Here is a 27,425-nt window from a genome sequence, read left to right on the forward strand (position 1 = left end):
ATTTATCTTTTATCTTTTTGTATTATTATTATTTTATTCATTCATTTAAGTTAGTTAGTTTTTTAGTTTAACAGAAAGAACACTTAGCAAGAAAATATAGTTGTCAGGGTTAATAAAGAACTAGTAAGAGTTGATAAGATGGACACTGTTGAGAAATAAACATACATGAATATCTTCCTGTTGATTTACACATTTCTTAAAACCAATGTTTTGACTTGTTTAGTGGTTGTTTTTCCTCTAAATGCTGCCTTTCTGTTTATGACACTTCTTTTTTCTCAGATGAGTCCAGTGAGATATGACACCATCTCTGCAGGTTTCCTGGATCCTTGTATTGTTCAGAACTGCCAAGTTGTGATGTTTAGTCCCTTTGTCTTTCTGAATCCTGGCTTTTGTGATACATAATCTTTCACCAAATGCTTTTCAATGAGCTATAACTTACCAGAGGGATAACCCTGCAGAACAGCATCTAAAGTAGGACAGTGATTATATTTGGAATCATGTCCGTCTGTTCACCAGATTTCTTGTGTTTAAAACAAATTGTAATCATTGTAACTGCCCCAGATTCCCAGGGATTGTTTCTTTTCCAGGGTGCTCCAGGTCCACCTCTTCTCCTAACATACCCCATACCAAATGACATATCCTTCAATATCATATCTCTTCTTGATTCTCTCCGTGGTTCACTTTCCTTTCAGTTTTGATACATTTTTTTACTTCCCCGTCTAGGTCGTCCACGGGGCTTCAAGCTGCGTCTTCCACTGCTGCACTCCTTGTCTAATAGTAAAGTGTCTCTGGACGACGCAGAGGCCGGTCACATCCCCATTGCTACACCTCTGCATCCAGAGAACAGTCCCGAAGCCTTAGGCCTGGGAGAGTTCCTGCCTCTTCCTTCTGTACCAGCAGACCACCAGGAGCATATCAGTGGAAGCAGGTGGGTTACTATTGATGAGGACAAGTTTGGGATGTGCGTACGTGGATGCTTGTGTAGAGCATTTCTCTCACTCTGAGACCTTTTTTCAAATTTCTTCTGAGGAAAAAAAATCACATTAACTGAAATGACATTTAGAATTTTTGTAAACATGATTAAGCTAACAAAATCCTGATGATACACCACAGAAGCTCAAAATAATTAACTTAATTGCAATATATTTATGTCAATTAATGTCACTTGATTTTGTATTTTTAATTGTATTATTGCAAATGTCCTTCATGTCTTCTTTTGTTTTCCAGGTCGGCTCTTCAGAGTTGGCCCGAAGACCGCCGAGAGGACCAGCACACCTTACTGGGCTCTGACCCTCCTGTACCTCCACCCCAACCACCTCCCCCTCCTCACAGAATACACCTAGTGGGTCCCCTCACCCAGTCGTCGCCCTGCGTAGCACCTCACCACCGCCTCAGCCTCAACCCAGACGGTTCGGGCTCCAACTGCACCTTGTCGCACAGCCGCTCGCGGGACAGCTTCCACAGCATGCGTCGAGCCTCCTCCGTAGACGAGATCGAGGCCATGAGGCCCGACTGGGACCGGAAGAACCGGAGAGCAAGTATCCGGCAGGGCAGCAGCAGCACAGGTGAGGACAGCGAAGGGAGGAAAACTGTGAACCCTTTATTTCAACCTCTTAGATTTCTACCTCACCGTCTGCTTTTTTCGTGTTTTGCAGGTGCAGTTAACAGTAAGTCCAACATTTTAAACTCCACGTCGGACTCGGACCTCATGCGGTACCGCACCATATCCAAGATCCCACAGATCACACTCAACTTTGTGGATTTCAAACCTGACCCACTCATTGCCCTGCCCACAGGGGAGATGGACATCATAGCTCCCTGCAAACTCATCGACAGAACGCACAATGTCACGGAGAAAGTCACGCAGGTAGGACACAGATCATGAGTGGAGGATGAGTTGCTGTGTGTGGTTTTGATGTGGCTGAACTTCTTTGGGTTGCTGCACTATTGCTCATGTTTGATGTGGAGCTTCAGTGTCGTGCATTGTTGCATGCAAAGAATATTGATAAGTGTTTGTGCTCTCTGACAGATGTAACAAACTTAGCAAAATTAACTTAGCTCCATGCCAGCCACTTCCACCTGCTGTAATTTGACGAGTCCTCCTGAGGAGATAATTCTTCTAGCTTCACCTCAAGTGCATGGGAATGAGATTGACTGAGCTCTGATGAGATGATGATGGAGGGTGGCATGGCGGTGTTCCAATTTCTAGTAATTGACTGAGAAACACAGAAACGGAGGTATGGGACATGTTGTGTGACAGCGCTTTCATTTCCTCAGGTTGTGACAAGCCTACGTTTTTCATCTCCCATCTGCCTGTCAGAGTCAGAGGAGTCACATCTCCTCTTCTCTCACAGGCTGCAAACACATCACTTCACTCACACTAATTGCTCTTAAAAAGCTTTTACCTCCCACTGTAGATGTTCTGTCTGAAGTTGCGTCTTACATAACCGTCTCCTAGTTGCAGGAACACTGTATGAAATGTCACCTTCTATAGCTGGCTGAATTAGAGATGCATGTAACAGAACACTCAGTAAAGAACCAAACATATACAGGAGCACTGGAAGACAGAATGATAAACAAAATATTATCCTGTACTCGTTGAGACAGATTAGTTGTGAGTTGTCATCTAGGCATGAGTTTTCATGTCGAAAAATGATTTGTGTATGTTGCAGCCACCTGTGTTTTCTTTCCACATCTGCGTAAGAGCATTTGTCAAAGTGATTCAGAGAAGCAACACAGAGGAGGTGACCATATGGGACATTTTGCAAGATGGAAAGTCTGCTTCCACTTCATTATTTTACCAAGGCACCGGTACTGATGCAGAAAAGGGAACAAAGCTAGTGAGGAAGAAATCTCAAATTCTAACCTTAAAGCCAAACTCAGAGACTCTTTCAAATCTCAGCAGATGTTGAAAATAGGAGAGACCCCACACATGATGAGAAACACTGACAGATATAACAACTCTGTTTTTATAGTGGAGAGGTACACAGTAACAGGTCACATTCAGCAACAAGTCCAGACCTTGAGAAAGGGTGATATCAAAATCTCTTGTAGTAAAACGTGACTAGAGTAAATGAACATGGCGGCCAAAGGGATGGTTGCTAGATCTATTACTTGTTTTGCAGGACATGCTGCAGAAACCCTCTTGTTGTTTCAACAAATCAACAAGTATGTTCCTCCATTTCTGACGTCCATCTAACTTTCTGTTTCAACGTTTACTTTTGTCACCATGGCTGCATTTGCTCTGCTCCCTTCTTCAGTCATCCTTCTTTCTGATTGGCTATTGTTCCGTTCTACATGACAATCCACTGAGTGCATGCTTGGCTGTTCTCGGACTTCCCCCAGCACAACAGGATATCTGATTGTGCATACTGACCATGTTTAATGTTTATGATTTCAAACCAATGTGGCCCTGATCGTCTTTTGAGCAGATCAGGCAAAGTAAAATCAGGGGGGGTGTCTTAAATCTTGTTAGGGGATCAAAATGTGGCTCTTGTTGCAAACTAGTCTCAAAGGTGGCTTCTAAAGTATTGGACATCAAGGAGGAAGATGGATAAACAAATTCACACACTCAGTCTTTACAGTTATGGTAACAAAATTGTCATATGAGGCTGAAAAAGACAATCTGATTGTGTATGCCCATTATTCTTATATGGACTGGATTGTGCATGTGTGTTTTGTATGCAATACTTTTCTCACACAGTGTCGTCTTTAAATTGTGCATGTGTGTTCTTAAATTATTTGTCTGGATTGAGTGATGACTTAACATCTCATCAGTCTCATCCTTGGAGATTATTCATTTGATTTTGATTCATTTTAAACCTGTAGATTGTGTCTTGTGGTATTTTTGATGACCTGCAGTGGAAACACTTGCAGAGGGAAATATAGTGTAAACTTAGAACTAAATGTCAGATCACAATCTATAACCTAAAAGATATTAACAGCCTATCGTGAATCACCTCCTGTTTTTCCATAACTGAAAACTTTCACTGCTGCTCGGATCCTAACAGCTGCTTTGACCTAATTTGCATACTGCATAATTAACTAATTACAGTGGGTAACCTTATACATTTGGTGCTTACAATAATCATGAATAGTAATTTTATTATATTGTTGTTGTAAGTTAATGAGGTGTATAACACGGGTGTGTCTGTTTGTAGTCTGTCTAACATGCACAAAGCGAGAGAACACCATATATGGTCATTCAGGAACAAAGACCAATAAAAGATTAAGTTAAGCTCTTGCTCGGACTGTAGACGACATTGACTTACAGTAGAGGAATACGTATGATCTGTTCTTTTCATAGCGTTTGACTGATGCATCAAGCTCTCTTTTTTTCTCTGAGTAAGAACGGGAACATCAGCAGGTCTTAAGTTGATGACGCAACCAAACATAAACCTAACGCAATCATGGAACATTGTATGTGAGGTGCAGCTGGCAAGGTCAAAAGGTAACCTCCCTGTGTGCAATGAGAGTGTTATGTGCGTATATAAGCATGCACGAGCATTAAAACGCACTTGATTCTGTAGCTACATCAATGTACAGATGGAGGGAACAGCACCAGCTGTGCCTCCAAATGCTGTGGACGGCTATATATAGACTGTGACAGGAAGAATGGAAAAACACTAAATGAACAGTGCTCAGATCAGTAACCCATTTTACATTATTGCTCTCATTTGTCAAATTATGTTTCTCATTTGTAGGAGAAAACTCACTTTCCTCTGCCTTTGTTCGGGGATGATGTGTGAAGAAAAAGACAAATGTGGAGGTGCAAACTTGAAGACATCAAAAAAGCAAGGTCTTAGTATAGTTGAAGTTAGATCTATGATTACCCTCCCACCTGACCTCTGACACGACTGCAGGATCCAAAAGCCTGCAGCTTTTTAGTTGGTTGCAGTGACTGATTTCAGTCATTGCTGTATTTAATCACAGAGAGCAATAATCACTTAAATCTACAACTGAGCTCTGGGGTTTAACTCAGAACCTTGTCACTGTTTGATCTGTATCCAGGGGCACTGCTAAGGATTTTGGGCCCCATGAAAAGGTATAATATCAGTCCTTTCCACTTCACTATCCCAAATGTTGTAATTTATTTCAAAGCCCCTGTCATTCATGGGCCCTTATCTTTCCTCCCCTATGTGGTGCTCCAGTCAGGTTGGGTAGGGTCTGAAAACAACTCTTCAGTGGATATTATGCTATCATAGAGCATCTGCATTACCAGCTGACGCCTCAAGATGGCAGCACTACATCAGGTAGTCCTGTGACAGGCCTCAGAGGAGCAGAGAATAAGATGTTGGAAGTCAAACAAGGCTGAATAATTTAAGTGTTTCATAAAACATCTGACACCAAGAACAAGAGCACATTCAGATGTTCTCTCTCTCATGGCTCCTGGCACTGTTCCCTTTTTTCTGGTTTTTGCCTCTCGCTCTTTTTCATAAAATCTGTTTTGCACACTAACTCATAAAACTCATGAAAGCAAAATTCTGTTCTTTTGTGCATAATTGTGTGGCTGGGATGTAAATGCCACAGCACCCTTTGGGGGTCCGATGAAATTAAAATGGAGATTAATGGTTTATTACATTTTTCTTTTGCACTGAGAAGCAAACATAAAGAAGCACAAGGACCAAGAAAAAACATAATTTTGTAGGTTTTCTTAAGAGTATTTTGGGGACTTCATGACCTGGAAAGCACATATTTAGGTTGTTGATGAATTCTGTTTCATTGGATGTTAAAGTATCGTGCCAAAGGAAAAGCTGTCTTGAGTTTCTCCCCATGAGCTACACGCTAGGTGGCCATTATGGGGGTTGTGACCACTGTGGTTACGTATAAATTTCCTTACATTAAAAGTTCCGTCCCTGCAGGAACCTCCAAAGTTGAAAATGAAGCCAATTCAAAAGTGCAAAAAAAAACTGCAGTTCATTGAGTGCCCACTAGAGGCTGTCTCCAAATGGCAAGGGAACCCCGTATTAGTTTATATACTCATGTTTTCATTAGTATACCAGGTGAGCACAATGCAAATGTTTCCTGAAGGCTATCGCCTCAACTCCACCTCTCAGTTCTACTCAGTTTCAGTCAACAATCCAATATGGGACTGCATCTTCAGGATTCTGGAGAGCAATTGGCTTATGGTAGACACTTCACCCAGTGTTATATGGGAGACCGGATAGATGGAAAGATAGGGAAGAATGGATGAAAAGATGCCAAGAAAGAGGAAGGGTTGAGCCGACCACTGAACATTGTTAAGATGGAATGAGATCATACACACTTGGATGCACACATACCCACTTCAGTGACACTCATAGCTTCTGTGAAGATGGTCATATCCTATAGGGGACACTTGATTAGCTGGAGCAGAAGATACACACTCCACACACTCACCCATCCCAGCTCTCATACAATATTCCTGACACACACCCAGCTCCATACATGGCATTCCCACCGACATGTGAGCATGCACTAGAGGGGCAAACTCACTCACAACAACCCTCTGACGCCCTCTTCCACTCGGTCATTCACTCACACGCACATGCACATGCACACACACGCTGCTTCTCCACTCAAGCAGCCTGTCACATCCAACTACAGAGTGGATTCCAATGGAGCCATGGATGGCACACACCGCGCCCGGCGACAAAACGGTACGAACCAAGCCAATTATTTAAAACTCAAACAGTGAGTAGACTGCAGGTTGTTTTGGAAGTTTCAGTTGTGCATGTGTTGTTTTAGGAAGGCCTGTGGATTGATCGCTGGGGAATGCTGAATCAGTCATCTCTTTTAGCTTACAGAATAGCTGCTGAGATGGTTGAAAGAGTGTTTTTGTTTTATGTTGTTGCACATCTTGATAAGTGATTCAATCTCAATTTATCCAGTGACTGGAAGGAACTGGTTTTGGAAAGAAAGGGGGGAAATGCTTGAATCTAATAGATTTAAACCATGTGTTAATTGAAGTTGTTAACAGATGTTAAAGGTGTATAATTACAGTCAAAGTGTTCACAGGAGGATACATTTTCATTGTCTGATTACAAAATACATTAATATGAACGCCACCTCAGTCAGTGTTAAAGCTTCAAAAGTTTTTCTGTGCAAAAAAACAATCCAAAAACAAGTTGTTACTGGCTTGTGTTAAAAAATACACTTCAGGATTAGTTTAAAAGTGTACAGAGAGCATGTTGCACAGAGACTATATGACCACACTTTTAATGATGATTTACTGACTGTCTGTTAATTGAAAACATTTGCCTTTATTTATCTAATAAGTCATAATAAATGTTAGTGCAGCAATGCATGTCCAAAGATCCAGAGAATACAGAAGAACAAAATTCATTGTGTTTTTTACAATATACTGCTGCACCTTGAATATGTTAGATAAAGACAATGTATGAACTAAAGGATAGATCTGACACATTGAGCTTTAGGGATATATTTTTATATATTACTGACTACCATAACTTATCATCAGTATTGTTTCACATTGTTTAGCATCCTTTTATGCCCCTCTGAGTCATTTTGTTGCATAAAGCTGAAAATGAAAGCGTCAGGATTCGTGCAGCTTTTAGGAGCCCTGCTGGTCCCATTTGTCTTAGTGGACCCAGTGATGACACAAGGTCCAACTTGAGATTTAACTTCCTGAAACAGACTGTAAACTCTAGCAAAACTTCTGTTTCTTTGACAAGATTCAGTCCCAATTAAATTGCTTGTAAATGTGCAGAATTCTGGATATGAATCTCCAGAATGTTTGTACTGACAGAAAAAGTTGGGACAGAAAATGAGATGAAGGTCTCTGAGGTCTAATGCTGAGCACCCTGGTGGAGAAATAGTGAATGAGGACAGCAAAAAATGGTCTTAATTACAATGATAAATTGGGTTAGTTTTTTCTTCTCTTCCTGTTGAGGCACTGAAACTCACACTGTTTCTGTCTGGTATATCTAATCATCTCAGGACAAACACCCACATTTGTAATCAAAAATGTATTGTTTGGGGGTTGTTAAAATCCCACTGTAACATTATGTGTCGCCACATGAAATTGCTGCTACTTTATGAATTCTTAGCTGTGTGCATATGAGATAGTCATACAGTGTTCTGCACTAAGCCACTTATCAGAGAACACTTGTTATGCCATTAAAGACTTACATTGCTTTAAATGGAATGTAGGCTGTGTATGTTTCTTTAATGAGCTGGCTCTGCAGTAAAGAGAGGAGGGGGTCTCTGTGGAGAGGGAAGGAGGACTGTGTCACATTTTTTCTGTACTGAACTTGAGTGAATTATAGATTACTTTATATGTGTGTGTCATGTATATGTTTGCCTTTTTGGGAAGCTGCCCATCTTTCACATTTTTTTTTCAGTATAAATTTTGCAAGAACTGGGACCGTTGGGGCAATTTATTTCATGGCATGATGCTATATCCTTAGATTAAGTTATTTCTGTAAATTTTTGTGATTTCAAAGTCCAAATTGTTATATTGATTGTATATCCTCAATGAGGTTTATACAAGCAGAAACCTCTGGTGTTCAAAAATTAAAGCCAGTGCTGTAGGGCAAAAAAAAGTGCAGCTCCTCAGGTGTCCACTTGAGGCTGACTCCAAAAGCCAAGGAATACACATTGACATCCATGTAAAAGAACACAATTTTACAGCAGAAAAAAACGTTAACAATCTGGTACAAAAAAGTAAGTCCGAATAGCTCTTTTTTTAGGGGGGCTGGATTTTTATCGTAACTAATCTCTTTTGATGATATTGCAAGTTATGTGTCTACTTACATAGTATGGGGTGTGGCTGACTTGACTGACAGGTGAAGCTGTTTGCTAGGAGGCTTAAGGCTCACTTCAACTCCACTCTTTTGCCGACTTATCGACTGATCTTAAGTTAGTTGGATTCAGCATTTCCAATATGGCAACCACCATCGGTGGCCTTCAGAACATCACTTTAGTAATCAATGTGTGATGTCACTGAGACTGGATCCATAATCTACAGTCTGTTGATTTATCACCTGGTACAAATAAGTCACACTCATCACTTCAGAAGAAAAGAAACATAAGATATGATGAGTTTAGGCAAAGGCTAAATTTGATATCCTATTTCTAGATATCCAAGCATCAGATCATGATCACTGCATGGAAATTCAAAGTGATCATTATTTCTGACTTTACAATAATAGTCACAGGTGGTCAAATGGATAAAACAGAACTGGTCTCTACTTCCTGAGGTTTAGTGTGGCCTGAAATACACAATAGAACAAAGTTAGTTAAGTTAACACAATATCCTCTAGAACGACCAATTTAACCAACAATTGGCTTACAAACACCACAATCTACACCTTTCCTGTTTTTAGCTTTAGGGTCAGAGTGATCATGGTGTCTTTCTAAGGTAATAGAATTACATCAGTTTAAGTTACAGCGTTTGTAGACAGCTTTTCAAGCAGGGGATTTTTGGGTGATACCAGCAGAACCGAGGACATGATGTTGTCCATCAAATGTGCCGGTTGGTGGTGAGCACTCACAGAGGTTGTTAGAGTGGGCATTCTCAAAAACAAGTAAGAGGGGGCACATCATCAGTAGTGTACCTTTGAGTCAATGGTTTCTTTGGCCTTTGAAACACTAGGCACTCTCCTCAAAGACCCAGTCAGACCCAAGCCTGTGTCCTTCCTTCTGGGGAGAATTGCTTTAGGAGTAGGACGTGGTGGGATTATGATGCTGTTTTTAGAGCCCAGCTGCTTTAAGGCTCCTTTCAGGGCCTGCTGCAACACCTATCCATTCATTCCCAGGTTCCCCAGCAACTTGATGGTAGACAAGGCCATGAATCTTGTGGATACCACTTAATCTGTGGATACTTTGGCATTCCAACCCGTCTGTTTGCCACCAAAGCCTGTTTTGTGCACACCTCCTTTTGTTTGTAGGCCTAATCAACAACATCCATATTGTAGGTGGTCTTCAGTAATGGGGACCAGAGTTCCAGGTCTGGTCTAAGAATCGTTGAAGCCATTTCAGGTGGTAAGATCAGTTGCTGGCTGATAACTATTACTGTTTTCCAGTTGCGGGTCATGCTGAGGTGTCTGGTTTCCTGGGGGATGTCTTGGTCTTTTTTGACCATCTCAAACAGACATTGTCCCTGGAGAATTGGCTTCTTCTGGGAGGCAAGAATTTGTTTTCGAGTCTGCTTATTCTCCAGAGCTGATGCCATGCTTTCGAGCCCTCGATTGTGCCTCCAGCATTGAAGCTGGTCTCGTGTTTGACATAGTAGCTGGTGATGGCCAGAGGGCAAAGGCTGGATCCTCGCCAAACCATTGCTGGAGAGGTAAAATATTGTCCGACTGAGTTATTTTTGACCCTGGTTTCTCTATGCTGGAAACACACCAATTTTCTTTTGAAGGTCTCTTTCTCTGGGGACAATTTCCAAGATGGAACTACAGAATATGTCCCTGCGTCGTCCACATCCATTTAATTGCTTCTTGTCCCCTTACCTACCTGCACAGCCTCCAATGAACAGCACACAAGTCACCTTACCTTTCATTTTTCCACTATAAATTTTTACAAGAGTGAGGTCAACTCTTTCAGTAAGTGTCAGGCACTCAAACTTTGCCAGAGCCCAAATTTAATTGCAGAACTGTAAGTGAGTGTAGAGCATATTCGGTAAAAACTGGAGCAATATTACAATGAAACTTTAATTATGCATCGGGGAAACAGTGGCAAACATAAAACCCTTTTTTGTTGGATGATTAAAAGTAAAACAGAGACTTTGATCAGGGTTCATTCTCCCTGTTTGCCGTTGCTTCATTGATGTTTGTTAGCATACAGTGTAGCAAGGCTGCTGCCTCTGTTATTCCATTAGTTTAATTCCCAGCTAGTTAAAGTCTGCTGATGCGTATTTGCATAGGGTCATGAGTATGCATGAGCCCTCTAAATAGTGTATGACGTGAATGATTCAAAAGCAGGTATTTTTAGCAGCACCACATGTTTTTTTATTTGCTGAGAAGGTGCCAGGGGGGATGGACTCTAATGTGACACTGTGGTTGGTTTGGTGAGACTTGCACCTCTGGCAAAGTCCCACAGAAGGGATGTGTCTGTTAAAAAGGGCACAAATTAGTGGAAATGAGGGGCCTTCTATAACATTATGCAGTCTACCTGGAGGAGAGTTGTTTGTGCTGATGTGTGTTTCTCTCTGTTTCAGAAGGTTTAAAGGACATCTGGTGGTGCTGTGTTTGATTTATTTCTCCTCTTCTTTATGCTACTGCTTCAAATTTAGTCAAGTAGTAGTATTGCACTTTTAGTAATCTAAATTGCCTGGAAAACTATCAGAAATGTAAAACTTAGATCAGACGTCAATCCAAATTGCAGCAGTAGTTCAAACTGTGAAGAAGAGAGTGCACTATAATGGATACTTTAAACCTCTATGCTTGTTCTTGTCCACACATATTACAGACATTATTCATAAACAAAAGAAATTACTCCTATAGCAAGACAACCAAGGAAATTGTTTTGATTTATTGAGGCTATTTGCAGTTTGAGCCTGCAGAAATACTCCGTAGCTCAAAACCCATTCTCCTATTCGCAATGCACATCCTTAACAGTCTTCTTCTTGCATTCAAATTGCCCAATTCCGTTCTAATTTAAGGGATTTTCGTGGTTGGGGAGAAGTTCTCAGTGTGACAGTATGGTAATATTTTGGTGAGAAATGCATGTGTGGAGTGCTGGTGCCCGGCTCTGTCAGTTAAATGGGCTGGAATAGAGTGGAGTCTGGGAGCATGTGACGCACTCAACCTGCATGACTGTAATTTAGCCGCCTGCTCGGTGGCTCTGCCTCAATACCTCAAATTGATTGAGTGCTTCCTCCATGTGAGTTCAATGACCCACAAAGAAGGAAAGCATAGCAGTCAGTGTCTCCCAGAAAGGTGTTTTTTTTTTTACTAAAGGACTGTTTTCAGCTCTGTTCAAATGAGACTAGCTTCTGCAGGGTGTGTTGGCGTCGATCACTGGCATACAGAGTGATGAGAATCTCCCCAAATCAGCTTCATTTGTAGTATTTTTCACAGAAATCTTAAGTGAATAATAATTTAACAGCTTCCAAGGATACATTTGTCACCTGTGGGATGTTGCAAACTATTCTCTCTTTGCTTGCTCCTAGACTGTTTACAGTCTTTCACACTGGATGCACAAGTGAGCTCGAGTGTAGGAGGAAGAGCATTCTGTTACTCATCCTAGAAATCAGCTCGGATACAGCTAGCTATCGCAGAATGTAAACAATGACGGTATACATTTTCCAAACAGGCATTTCTCTGCAATGCCGGAGATTTTTAACCCTTTTCATTAGGAAAGGAGATTACTGTTACATGACTCTACAAACTACACAGGCATAACCTCCAAATACCAATGGGCTGCTGCGAGGCAGATCTGCATACTTGAGATTCAGTTTGTTAAACTTTAGCTTTACGTCACGGTGGAATTGCACAGTGTGCCCTTAAGGCATTTGTAATAGGGCACAGCTACACTGGTGACTTGGAATAATGGCCTTATTTCTGTAATGTTGCACAGGCACATTTGGGACTGCCTAAAAACACTGTTTTTCACAGTGTTGATGGCCTCATGCACATTCTCCTCTGGGTTGTCTTACTCACTAACATAAATACTTAATTTTTTCACAAAACTTTCCCTGAAAAGTTGTTTATTAACCTTTTCATTGCCTTTAAACTTAGATTAGCATACAAATATATGGAGATGATTTGTAAGTTTTTGATGATTGATTCATTCAAATTCACTTGAATCTCTTGAGTTTAACTGAACTCATCACAAGCCTGCATAGCATTCATACTGCAATACTGTTTTCTCAAAGATAAACACCCAAACTGTCTGTCATAACGTATTACTCATCATGAAAAATATGTTAAACTGAACAGTGTTTAGAAATTAACGTTTAGGGGACCCAGTTTGCCTAGCAGGTAGGGTGCGCCCCATGTACAGAGGCTGCAGTTCTGTACATGCAGTTGCTGCATGTCTTCCCTCACTCTCTACTCCCCAAATGTCCAGTCTCTCTTCAGCTGTTCTATCTAATAAAGGCAACAATACCCCAAAATATAACTAAGAAAAAATAACACTCAGAAGGTCAAAGTTCTATTAAATAACACAAATCTAATGGGATCTGATTTATTGTGGGGCAGTGTAGAGCCTGTAGCCTCATATACAGAGGCTGCAGTCCTTGTTGCACTGGTCCCAGGTTCGACTCCCAATCTGATGCTTCTTGGTGTATATCATCAACTACTCTCTCTCCTCACATTTAATGTGTCTCTAAAACTGTCCTATAGAAAAAGAAGGCATCAAATCCCCAAAACTAACTCAAAAAGATCTAATATCAGTGTAGTGTGCCTATTTTATTATTTAAGTGTATATCATTATTTTTTTTCTAAACCTAACCTTGTTATCATGTGACCTAAACCTAACTAATTAGCAATCTCATAATCTCTTGAAGCACCTGAAAAGGTAGGTTGGTTCGATTTAGGAAAAATAAGAGTATCTGTTAAAGTTATACTTTCGAGGCACCGGTTCGCCCTGTTTGGTTTAGGCACATGCCCCATGTACTGAGGCTGTAGTCTTCATCCCATTGGTCACTGATTTGACTCCCGGCGACAACACTTACCTTGTAGCTAATCCCCGTACTCTGTTCCTCACTTTCCCTGCCTGCTTTTATCTGTCCTATCAATGAAGGTAAAAAGCCCCACCCCCTAAAAAACGTCTTAAAATGAGAGATAAGTATATACTTCCTTATTCTGTTTTGGTTTCAAAGGCGACACACAAAAAACAGCTCATATGATGTTCAGCGTTGTCCAGCATACCCTCAATGAAAAAGGGTTATTAGTGAGAGAAGAGGGTTAGTTTCAAGTTCTTCAATCCATGCTTAACTCACCGATATAGCCTTCAAAGATCACATGGAGTATCAGCTCTATCACCTGTTCACGGCCTTTAGATGTACAATCACTCAGTCAGTAAAGAGAGTTCGATCCTGCATGCGGTTGAGATGGGCCTCTGTATTGACACCTTTAATGAGGTGAAATGGATCCGTCAGTTTAATGAATTCCACAACTTAATTTGATCTCTCTATCATTTTCCTGTCATCTCTAAAATATGTGGGGTGAAAAACCTGATTGCAGTCCAAGTCTACAAAGTAAAACCTGTTGATATTTTGCCCAGTGGAGCTTTTATACTAAATCCTTCAATCTGTGTGTTCATACAGGAGTGTTAAAAGTGACTTTGAAAATGTTGTTCCCTTGTGAACAAATGTGCTCATTCTCAAACAGCTAATCTATACCAGATTAATCTATTTTTCCTTCCTGCTGCTGGGAGGCATCCCATTCAAACAACATTAGAGAGACATCGATTTGGCAATTTGTAACGCTCTATATAACGTTAGTTGGTTTCAAGTGAATTTAGGTGTGTCTTTGAAAAACATGATGATGCTGTTCTAGGAATGTCAAGTACAGGCTCAGGTGACTTTAGATGAAACAGTACAACTTCAGGGTTAATGAACTACATTTAATAGCATGGCTTTTTTTCTGTAGCTTTAGTTTAAAGTTTTAGGGGGCTTGATTGTGTCAGACTTTGATTAAATTTTGAGGTGCTGGTGAGGTAGAGTAATTTAATTGTCACTACATAAGAGCCATAACGATTTCTGTAGCATTTCTATCTACCATTTTAAATGACCCCAGACATGTATGATCAATAATGGACACTTTAATTGGATGAAACACTTAAAACTAGAGCTGTCAGGGTTGATGCATTGATCCTGATGCGATTAAGGTTCAAAATGAACACTTGTCCTTTTCAGAACACCATAGTTAAGTCATCACAGCATCTCCCTGAATCCTGCTGCTTTCATGGAAAATAATAACACTGCACTTCTGAATTTTACATTCCACCTTAAAAAAAGAAACTGAGATAACTCAGTTGACAAGTCAAAAGTAAAATGCTTTTTGTATCTGAATTAAGTGGTTAACACCTTCAAACGAAGCATACAGGTGCAGAGAAATTAGGCTGATGACAGCGGGAAACCGTGTCTCAAAATCTGTCAGAGAACTATTTTGGAGTGTGTGAATCATCACAGACATATGGATGAAACACTTAGAATCTGTCTCCTACCAGTAAGTCATGGTTTCAGACCACACTAGTGAAGCAGTGCAGCATATATTTGAATACTAGATCAAAAAGTTAAGATTATAAAGATCATGTTACTGCATTCATTTGATCCCAAATCAAGACACTGATAAGAACTGCTTTACATTGTTAATGTGGACTTGTAAACTGTTTGAAATGCAAAATAATGCAAATTTTAAACGAAATGGTATTAATCATAGTTAACACTTGAAATTCAGTGATTAATCACATTTTAAGAACTTTGTTGTTTGATAATCCTACAAGCTAAAACTGAAATAGTCCAGTTTGGTTGGGCTCAGGAAAAAATGTAATCACCTATGTGGTTGATGTTACAATGCATGAACATAATAACCAAGACGAATATTTTGTGTGCACAAGCTATGCTCTCTCACTCAGTATGCATACATTTTACCTATTTGATGGAGGCCATTTTGATGCAACCAGATGACACTCAAGCTAGCTTCCATCTACTCTCAAACATCTGGTGCCAGTGTAGTTTTTGATAAATGACATAATATATGGACCTATATGGGATTCAGAAGGAACATGTTGCTAACGCAGGTATGTTGCAAAATACGAGGAACAGGAAAAAGACATAGAAACTTTATTGAGTGATAGCTGATAGGCACTTTTTGATGTTGTTTATAATGAACTTTATATCATTTTGGAAATATTGAACGATGCCAATTTATTTTTTCATGTAGTTCTAACATAATGTTGGTGACATTAAACATACAACTGTTAAGATGTCAGCGTCGAACCCAGCAGTCAAACTCAAGTCTGTATAAGTTTGACCCATTCAATGCTCTCAGCCAGCACCCTTTCTTCATGCTTCACATCCCAGTCCACTAGAGGTCGCCACCTATGACTGTAAATATGTTCTGATGTTAGAGGCTGATTTTCTTGTGCGAGTGTGTTTTGTTATTCTGGATGTGAACAGTCTTGGCAGGGCTTAAACGACTGAAATGTCATCAGCAAGACAGGATAGCCAACTCTAATTGAATAGAGTGCAATATTGATTTGTGTTCAAATGTTTGATATTGTAAATTATATTTTCATAATAAACCAGATACTTTCAATTTGTTCGATGTGTGTGTGCGTGTGGTTAAGAGAGTATGTGTGTAGCTGCTCAGCACAGACGGGCTAACTGAATCTGTCCGGCACTAATTCTCACCCAGGCAGGAAGGCTTCTCAATCTGTTAGCAGTCTGATTGAACCACTGCTGGCAGCCTACCTCTCTGCCTTAATCAGCTACGCACGCACACACACACACACACACACACACACACACACACACACACACACACACACACATGCAGGCGTGATCAATGGCAGACTTTGAAAGGCGGGTGGCATGACAGTGGTAGTGTGAACAAAAGTTCAGTGAGAGTAACATGGAGCGAGTCAGAGAGGAAAGCCAGAGACGTTAGAGGAAGGTGTGGAAAGAATGAATAAGGTAAACCGAAAGACTGAAGGAAAAAAAAAAGAAATAAACTAGCCAAGACAGATAGAAACAGAGATAGAAAGAGGGAAAAACGTGAAAAGAAAACAAAAGGTGGACACCCGGCATGAGGAGGGACAGCGGGAGAAAACGGAGGACTACTAGTTCAAAGAGCACCAGATGAAGGATGAAAGGGGCATTCAGGGCCACACGGTCAGCTTCCACACCTTCATTCACTCTCCCTTTCTCTCCTCTTCAACTCTACTTGTTTCCCCACAAATCCTCTTATCTGTCACATCCATCCTCCCTTTCTTTTCCTCCTCTCCTTCTCCATCATTTAGCTGTCATTGCCCAAATCTTTCTTGGCTTCTCCTGATTTTTTTCCTTTTTTTCCTTCCTCTTGATTTCTTACTTCTCTTTTTCTCTCATTTCCCTCCATACCTCAGCCCATAATTTCTCTTTTCTCCCCTCTTTTTCCTCCCTCTCTATACGTCCTCCTCTGTTCTCTGTCTGTATGACCCATTTCCTCGGCTGTGGCCCCATTAATCAGAGTGTTGTGGGCTCGGCCTGCCTGCCTCCCTGCCTGGCTGCCCTTCCTCATCATAACAGGTAATTGAATCAGAGAGGGCTCAAGGTCCCAACAATAAGCAACCATTGATTGGTCTGTCATTTACTCTGCTTGAGTATGACCTGGTTGCTTTTTAGAGTTGGCCGCCACAGATGGTAAGAATGTGGATACATGTTTGATAATAGAGATCAATCTATGTTTGACGATGGGTCGTGCTTTCTGGTTTTATTTGCCAGAAAATTGATGAAAAAATGAAAAATACATAAAATCATAATAAAAGTATTTGAGCAAACATTGTCTAAGGATGCTATCCACTTCCTGAGCAAGGCACCATAAGTACATTACAGGAACTTTTGATTGATGCACTCGTAATTTAGGTTTGCAAGAACAGATGTTGCAGGGAAAGAACTTCTAAAACATTGCCAGTTACTGTCCACTAACACATGTTCACATTCTGCTCATGAAAACTAAGTACAAGGCAGCAGAATACTCCCCTTGTGTTAAGCTTGCTTTTGCTGTTGTGCCATTTTTAGGAGATGAAGGTAAAAAATAAGCGACTAAATAAACTTAGTAGAGCGAGCAGCAACAACTTGTGAAGGAATATAAAGCCTATGTGAAGGTGCAAAAAACTTCAGTGCCTGAAATGTCCACTTGGGGCTGGCCCTAACAGCTCAGGACTCCCCATTGACACCCATGTTAGAATGCTTGTTTTTACAACAGAAATAACATGTTTACAGCCTGGTACAAACAGTCTTTCAGTCTGAATTGCTAATTTATTTGTTTGTACAAGCTAATTTTTTCTCTCTCTCATTAATATGCTAATGTCCCGCCACAGCTTTACCTCTTTGCCCTTTTTTGTCTTAAATTTCGTATCAGTTACGGCCAAATTCCACCAGATCCATGTCCATCCCTCTACAATCTGTCATGGCACCGGATCTGATTTTTTCTATTCTAGTCAATGTGTTAATTTTCACTGGATCCACTCTGTTGGATTCCAGCTCTGGCTCTGATCCGGCAGGTCAGAGCCCTCCAGATCAGATACGCAATACTTGTATTTTTGCTGGATGATGATGAATAATGCATAAATCTCAAAAGAGCAGATCCAGCAGGACAGGAAGTCAAGCACCAAAACAGAATTTAAAAAATCTGGTAAATTTTCAGTATACAACACAGTGTTATTGCCAGATCATTTTTCACTTAACTACAGCAATAAACCGTCATGATGAGTGGAGCCAGGCCTGGAGTTAACAGGTCAGAGGTTTTCAGAGGACCATAAAGACAACATGGATGAGGAGAGGAGGAGGAGAATCATTGATTCAGTAATTACCATGGGAAGACCTTGGTCACACGACTCCAGCTGTCCGGCGTTCCTGCTCCATGCTACGTTCTGGAAATGCAGCCGGTGGGTGTTGTTGAATGAGAGAGCACAGAGTAGGACCGCAGCAGATTTGAGTCAGACTGGACACGGATCTAGTGGAAGTCAGATGTCAGCATTTCCATATGACAACCGCCATAGACTGGCTTCAGAATGCCTCTTCAGAAATCAGGAAGTGATGTCACTGAAACTAGTGTTACAGTGGAAAAATAATCAACATAAGAAGTAGTGGAAAGATTCAAGTAAACACTATATTTGCTGTTTAATTGTATTAAGAAGGCTGGTGATGTCATAGCGTTGCTCCGATTTGACATCTTGGGGCAGTTTTTAAACTTTGGCAACAAGATGAAGCTCTATTTGCAAATAGGTAATGGGAACAATGACAAAGTTGTTCCTGCCAAAACACTCATCACTTACATCCTGGTGCAAGACAAGTCAATGGGAAAGTTTTGAGGAAAGAAGCACAGTGCATCATTGTCATCACTAACCCCATGCCACTTCCTTTCATTCCTGTTTAACTCTAACCCTAACGTTATCTTGTGAAAGATTTCTTTTATGAGTAATGAGTGGGCAGGTCAAACAGCAGATCATCAATCATCTGTCTTTGGCTCTGTTTCATTTGATGGATTGATTAATATCAAAGAGAACTTCAAGAGTTTTATTTCCTTAGAAGCCTTTAAAAAACTGCTCCATGAAGGTCTGTATTACCTGACGAGAAAAAACTTGTGTGAAGTAGGATATAAGTGTACATCAAGACTTAAAGGAGAACATGGAATCTTTTAAAAAAACTGTAATCATTTAAGTATTTTGTGACAGATAATGTTTGCACTCCTGAGGTTGTCATAGGTGTCCCTAGCTGTCCCTAGGTGTCCCTTGAGCTCATGTATGATATCCTTCATGGTTTATTTTTGGTGCTAACACCAGGTCTCTAGATAAGAAATGCACAATCTCAAATAATGGGGCTTAAAATCAGCTTTCGGTTCATTGGTGCAAATAAATACAAACTCGTAATTTAAGATATAAAACAATTTTATCAGTTGTATTTTCAGTTTTTTCATTTGAACACCCAGGTCTACTGACAGGACCTTCCAGAGCTTTAATTTAAGGGTTGGTGTGCTTCTCTCACAAGCCTCTAGGGGTTTCTTTTTTCCCACCAGTACGTTTGTGTAGATGTCAATTTGTTGATGCGATAAAACCTTCTTCTTAAAGAAAAGAAATGTGATTCAATTGTATCTTTTGAGAATTTAAATTATTCACTGCCATTATTCCTATCAGTGTGTTAATTCTAGTTCCCAAAATAATTATACTTTAGGTCTGAAATGTCGTCTTTAAGTGCGCCCAATTAAACGCAGGATACAAAAGATTTCACTCGTTACCCCACACAGGAACTGGTTCAATTCAGATCAGGTGAGTGAGGCAGTAAGGGACCTGGCTCAGGCCAATCCATTACAGGGTGGTGTTGAGGAGAAGGGCGGGGCGGGGCCAGAGGATGGGCTCATCTCAAGAGGCAATGGAGTGAACAGTGATGGCACCGAGGTGCTCTGTCACTGACACACACACATACAGACGGCTTAGTTAATCCCTCAGGTGCAGCTAGGAGCTGGTTTCCATGCTCTTTGACCATGTATCCTTATTGAGTGTCTACTGTAGAATCAGGCTCTTGGCTTCAGTTGTCTAAAGTAACGTAACTCAGACTAGCTGATATTATTGAACAGCATGTTATGATTAATCTATATTAAAGGTTAAAGGTTAGTTCATGTTTTGACTTAGTATTAAAGGACTGGTCATTATTTTATAGCAAGAGCATTGACAATCTATTTCTTCTCCCTAAAGCTACTACAGTCGTCCACGCTCTGTAAGAACATCAGAGCAGGATTGTGAAGAATTATCTGGCCCAACCTTTAACCTCTCACACACACGTCTGAACTTTCTAAATCACCCATAAGGTCAACGCTAACACTGTGACTAGAAAATCAATAGCTGACTCGATCTGTCACATCTCTCCCTGTCTCTCCCACACACTCTCTCTCACACACACACAGAGTGATGCGATTACCTGCAGCAGTGTCAGTACAGCAGGTCCTCTTGAGAAAACAGAACCTCTCCAGAGATAAGCTCAGTGTCAGCTCCTCATCGAGCCGCCAGGGAATGAAAATGGAGGCTGCCATTTACACCCAGTCATTATCCATGACCCTGCTCCAGACCTTGAGCCCTGCAGAAATATCATGGTAAATACCAGCAGAGCTGCACAGCAACGAGACATGCTGTAACACAGAAGCAGCCTAATATAGAATCTTCATAACCGAGAAGATCATGAAATATTGTACATCCATGTGCTATATGTGCAACCCCAGGGATGTTCTGGAGGGACTGATTTCAAGTCCTTTCATCAGAAATTTAATTTCTGACCAACCAGGTGGTCTAGGGGTGAGAAAAAACTCAAACAGTCAAAATCCAGCATGATTTATATATCACGGCTAAACACAGGGTGACAGAGTGAGCCTCTGAGTGAGTCAGAAAGTGGATGAAATTCCAGAGCTTATCCAGAGTGTTACATTATTAACACTGTGCCCCATAACAGAAAAACAACAAAGTAGAAATGGGCTTTTAAAATTAAGATTTCACTGGTGCATGCTTGAAAAGAGCGGCACTGCGTCAGAGCAACCAATAGACTGATCATTTCACATAAAATTATCCCATTCTCTGTTCTCTTGTAACTGATGGACCCATGAAAACTTGGCCAACAAAAGCCCTTTGCAAACATGAAGATTTTTTACATTCCGCAACTGCCTTTCACATGACACACACAGCGGGGTCATGTGCGGGCCGGCATAACTGAAATTACTCTGTTCAGGTTTGGTGACGGGGGAGTGAAAGAGGAGAGGGTGCAGGAAGAGGAGGAGACGTATCCTTGAATAGTGACTGATTTTGAGTTGGTATCACTTTAAGATTTGACTAAACTAATTTGCGTTCACACATGCACCCAACCTTGTGACATTCTCAAATATTACTGGAACGTGGTGCATGTGCATCTTCATGACTCCTCACTGATGCAAGTTGCTTGACTTTTTCCAGTAGCCACAGTTGCTGGGCCTAACATCAGACTTCCACCAGGTCCGCGTCCTGTCCGTCTCCGCTCCGCTTCAGTCCAGCTCCATGCTCTCTCGTACGTCAACACCCACCGGTTGCGTTCTCAGAATGTAGCATCGAGCAGGACTGCCGGACATCTGGACTCATGACTAATGTTTTCCTGCGGTAATTAAAGAATTGTTTCCTCCTCTCTTGACACCAGGCCTAGCTCTGCTCATTATGACGGTTTGTTGTTGTAGTTAAGTGAAACATGATCTAGTGATAACACAGAGCGTTTTGTTCTGAAAATGAACCGGTTGTTTTAGTTTTGTTTTGATTCCTGACTTCCTGTCCCGCTTGATCTGCTCTGTTGAGATAAATTCGTAGTGCTTCAGCATCTGGCAAAAGATAGATGTCTTGCGGATCTGATCCGGAGGGCTCAGGCTTGTGTGATCAGAGACGCAGCTGGATCGCAACAGAGCGAATCTAGTAGAAGTTAACAGATTGACTAGAACAGAAATCAATAAAATCCGGTGCCATGACGGATCAGAGATGGACCGGACACCGATCTGGTGGAATTTGGCCGTAAATAAACCAAATCAAGAGTTGGTATTTGGCTTAAAAACTCTAAAATGTGCTTATCTTTACCCTCCAAGCATGGTGATTCTCTCACAGAGCTTTCATAATAACTTGGGCAGGGGCTTAACGATATGGCAGTGTGTGTGTTTGTGTTTTGTTACCCCGCTGTATGCTCATTGGCTTGTGATTCGACCATCTGCATGTGCAGCTTGCATGGAGATCTTCATTTTCTCAAGGTTTCTGGTTCATTGGTGTGTTAACAAATTACTCCATGTTCACATATGCACACACACATGTATGCATCAAGTAAATAAATTAACCTTGTAGACACATTTACACACAAACACACACACACAGGAAACCAGGCCTCCCCACAATAACATGCCAAAGTGAGAAATCACCTCCTATTTTATCTTATTCAGGTTAACTTATTTTCTGCTGTAGAAAAGTGCTTACCACACAACTTCACCAAGTGGGAAACAGACCCATCCGTGCAGGAATGAGGGCTGTGTGGGTCGTCTCGTGTGTGTGTGTGTGTGTGTAGGTGAGTGTGTGTGTGTGTGTGTGTGTGTGTGTGTGTGTGTGTGTGTGTGTGTGTGTGTGTGTGTGTGTCTGTCTGTGTGTGTGAGAGTGTGTGTGTGTGTGAGAGAGACTAGCACCACCTGGACAGTTCAGTGAGAGCATGATATGTGTGTCCTACTAAAACTGGAGCTTTTTCGGCACCTTAATGCGACGTGTCAGCACCGTAACAGCATGTCATGTCACGTCTACCCCGTCAGGAGTTTCTGCAAAGCATCATGGGAGCTGGGATTCTGTCCAGAGATTTTTGTTGATCCACCTGCTGAGACTGACTCATTTTCCAAAAGTTAAACTCCACGGGAGACTCTTCTGTGTTCCCTGCGCTCTCGTTTACGTCCCTTCACTCTGCTTCTTTCTCACTTAAACCGTCTTTACTGTTTTTGCTCCTAATTTATCTCTTTCTCCATCCTTGTATTGCTCTTCCTTTTTACTCTCTTTCCTGTCTTAACCGCTCTCAGCTCTCACTCCCACCTATTGTGTCCTTATTTTGGTGTTCCGCTTTGTTCTTGATTTCTCTTCCTTTTACTATCTCTTTGTGCTATTTACCTCCACAAGCCTGTTTCTAAAGCAAGTTTAGATGATTCAGAGTAATGAGAAAACATGGTTTCGTAGTGGAGTAATATAAAATGAGACTAAGTCTTCTGAATTATCCAAAGCCAACAGTCAAACAGACAGGCTGAGTTTTGTTGGGGATCAGAGCCATGAGGGCTGAAGGCAACAGTTCAGCCTGAGGACATGTCTCCAGGGTACCGGAGACACTGACATTGTAGCTCTGTGCTGCCCTGCTGTTTACCAAAAGAATTTTGTGATTACTGTGACAGTTAAGTCACCTTAACTTCAGCACAAGTGATGTGGTGAAGACAAAACCCCATGTACAGACAAAACTTTAGCCAGCAGTGTTTGTGTACCACTCTATACCTGTGTTCACTACATTACACTTTTTTAAATCTAAAAAGTAACAAAGATTTACAGAATTGACTTTCTCCTAGAGTACTTGATGTATGTTGTTAATTTAACTAAGCGCACGTATTGTTAAGATTAAAATACCTTTATTTTAAAGTGTGCAAAAATGTAGCTAACTTTGTTCCAAAACACACAGCCAATAAGCAAGGGATGATGCCTAGTGAGTGGGTTGTTCTAGTGTATTGGTCCCCTCTGCAGTTAACCATTGCACGCAGCTGACACCTACCCCAACCAGAGGTTTCTCACATTTAAAATCATGATATAGAAAAGTCACCTTTTCATGCTGTTGGTCTTTTTTTGCTTCTATAGGTCAGGAATAGGCTCCACCATTAATTACAGTGTGCTATGTACCCAGCTCAAAACTCTGCATGGTAGCTTTAAAGTTCCTGTGTGGAGTCATTTAAGCCTTTTAATGTATTTCTATTGCTTTCTATCTGTCTCTTCCTTTGTGGAGCACTTTGGGCTGCATACTTGTTTGAATGAAAGGTGCAGTATACATTAATGTGAGTAGAGTGAGTGACAAGATTGATAACTTCTATATTGTAACTTACAAGGGGTTAGGTGTCACATGAGACTATTCAAAGTACAATAAATAAACTTTTTGTTTTTACTTTTCAGCAGCAAAAGATCACAGTGAGTGATATATGTTACTATTGAAACGAAACAGGAAGGTATTTTTGTTCGAAAAACACGATGCATATCTACAGAATGCAATATAGAATACAAATCATCAAAAAGAGAAGCAGTATCACTTTGTCCATTTGTCATTCTTGGAAGGAGGGGAATAGACTTGTTATTGTTTGTTCCAATTTCTGTTTTTAACAAAGTCTTTGGGGATTCAGAGATGGCAAGTGCATGCATAAAGGAAACAGTTGTGCATAAGGCTGGAATAGACAATTTTTAATTTTTGAAACAGTGTTCTTCATCATTTGGCACCAACCAAGGGTATGTATAAAGTAGTCAAGGTTAAAACAAAGTTGTCCAAATCAGGTGTTTCCTTGCCAAAAGTGAAAAATAAGATTCATTCTGGAACAAAAAATGAAAAGTTTCAGCTTTGATACAAGAATTTTTATGTGTGAAGATCTGAAAATAACAATAAATCAACAGTTATCTGTGATTTTGTGACCATTTCAGTTTAATCCCCTTTACTAGGGGGGATCCTTTCAAGATTTCATGTCACCTCTTTGCCCTTTGGATTTTCTGCCTTTAACACCAATTTCATTTCACTGATGAAAACAGTCACATCAGAGCTGCAGAGGTTCAGTGGATTACAAAGGAAGATGCAGAGTAACAGGAGAGGATCACAACTGAATCTTAGTTGAAAGTTAGTAGCAGTGCTTGGAGGCCAAGCTGACTACAGTTTTTGGATTAACAACAAATAGAACAACACTTCATTATTAATGAGCTTTCTCCCAGCCTCGTCTTTACAGGCTACTCCTCATCAAGCCAGAGAGACTACATCTTAGTGTGAAACCTACGATTGTGCTTACAACAACAAAAACATGAAATGAATAGGGAACAATGACTCCCCGAGCAGCTCCATGATGCTCTCAGTGTTTGGATACATGGAGTCAGTGAGGTATTTCTGCTCCTCTGCAGTTTCTCCTGCAGCCTGTGGTAGGTTGAGTCTTAATGGTGACTTCTGGGATTTTCATGCCGGCGGCAAAAAGTTACAACTTTCGAAGAGTTTGTGTGTGTGTGTGTATGTGTGTACATTTAAAGCTCCATGGTTAATCTGTCATGATTTGGTACAGTGTCACTCTTACATAGCAGACACATGTGCGCATGGCTTGATAAAGTGACAGACAGGCTTTGGGCTAAAAGCAAAGAAGGAGAGTGGAAACAAATCACAACAAATTGCAGCTGAGGAATGAGTTTGTTTGCTCTTTTTTTTTCTGTTTAACCTGAAGCTCATATGTCCGCTTCTCTGCAATGGGCGTCCATCCCTTGTGTTAGCCCTCTGCACTTTCATTATCTCTGTCAACACCTCAGACGCCCTGCAGTATTAATGAGCCGCTGCTCAGCTTCTTGGAAGTTTGTGTGCTTTCTGTACACACACACACACACACACACACACACACACACACACACACACACACACACACACACACACACACACACACACACACACACACACACACTCACCTACACACACACACACACACACACACACACACACACACACACACACACAAACACACACACACTGTGAAAAAAAGTGAAAGGGATAGCATCTGATTTAAAAGTGTGTGTAGTAGGGCTCTGTCTGCAATGTGTGTGTGTGTGTAATCCATTGGGGAATCTTGTCACAGCTGTCACAGCCCAGGCTTATGGGAGCTGTCGACCACTTCCTGGTGTCTTTGTCTGCTTTATTCCAACACGACCACAACCACTGGGAATAACAGTGTTAATGTGTGTTGATTTAATGTGAGGTGTGCTTCATCTTTTCTATGTCACTGTAAAAATAACTGTGAACAGCTCTAAATATAAACTATAAAAGAGTAATCCTGTGTTGAGTTCAACTGTAGTGTAAAATTCAATGTAAACTTCCTACTCTATGCACATCATGTCCGATAAAAAGCTCTCCGAATGCTTGAGTGATACCAGGGGAAATACCCTTGCATTCAAGTTCACATTCTGAAACCTGAAAGTCAAAGTCATTTTAAAATGACAGCATGAAGCCAAAGCTGAAAATGCTGAGCAAATACTTACAGAGCGTACTGTAATTTCCTAAAATAGTTTTTGCTGTGTTGACTGCACAGTATTAATGTCTGAGGGAGGTCTGACATGTTTAATCCTCAGTAGTTTAAGCTTTCACAACTACACTAAGTAAAACTTTGGCAATTAGAAGTTAAGGCAAGCTCTCCGATGACTCCCATGTCGCATTACTTCAGTACGGGCAGTTTGGGAGCTGCATGGCTCTTTATGATGTCCTAGAAAAGTGTTCATAAGTGATGTGTGTGCGCTGAAGAATTAACTTTATGTAGTCGTCCTGTGAGAGTGAAGTTCTTCTTTTACTTCCCATCAGGACTTTGAGCATGCCCTGCAGAGTTTCAGCTGTTGTTGACAGAACAATGATAGTGCATCTATAAAAATATAAAATGAGAATATGGGAAAAAAGTTCAATATTTTCAGTTATAGAGAAGGTAAAAGTTAATATATCTTAGTTATTACATATTACAACTGAAGTGTTATTAGTGCTTTTATTTTTTAATTTCAAATGTTAAAAAGAGGATATCAGCACACTTTCACTTTAATGTGTCAAGCTTTTCAGCCTTCACCAGAGCATTCATGAGTCATGTATACTCTGAATCAAATGAGCTAAAGCTGCTAAGCATCATGCTTCAACTCACAGTAAGGTTTTTATTTTAAGGAACACACAAACAAAAAGTGTATTTTATTTTTATAAAACACAGTCGAACTAAATGAAAGGCCTGCTTAGGTTTGTTACTGTCATTATTTTTCTGTTTTCTAAACCTCATTTGATCTAATTGCAACATCACATTTTTCGTACCGACCCGGGAAAACTGGGATCATATCAATACTTGTACCCTCATTCATGAGTGTACCCCTCATGACTGAGGCAGCACTCACCATGAAGCTACCTTGCCGGGGAGATGAAAGTTGGAGAGACACAGTGAATGAAGTAGCTCAGAAATAAGACAAGTCGGGGCGCTGTTGGCCTAGCGGTCTAAGCGCACACCCCATCTACACAGGTG

General features: G+C 40.8%; 1 protein-coding gene across 4 annotated transcripts in view; it reads left to right on the forward strand.

Annotated features, from left to right (window-relative positions):
- Positions 1-27,425, forward strand: part of kcnh2b (potassium voltage-gated channel, subfamily H (eag-related), member 2b) — a 359,270-nt gene that overhangs the window by 210,282 nt on the left and 121,563 nt on the right. For all 4 annotated transcript variants that reach the window (XM_034706260.1, XM_034706259.1, XM_034706261.1 and 1 more), the window contains exons 4-6: positions 724-928; positions 1,228-1,565; positions 1,656-1,867. In XM_034706260.1, the coding sequence (XP_034562151.1) occupies positions 724-928; positions 1,228-1,565; positions 1,656-1,867 (755 nt within the window). The remainder of the gene's footprint in view (positions 1-723; positions 929-1,227; positions 1,566-1,655; positions 1,868-27,425) is intronic.

The sequence above is a fragment of the Notolabrus celidotus genome, chromosome 17, assembly GCF_009762535.1.
Source record: "Notolabrus celidotus isolate fNotCel1 chromosome 17, fNotCel1.pri, whole genome shotgun sequence".
Lineage (NCBI taxonomy): Eukaryota > Metazoa > Chordata > Actinopteri > Labriformes > Labridae > Notolabrus > Notolabrus celidotus.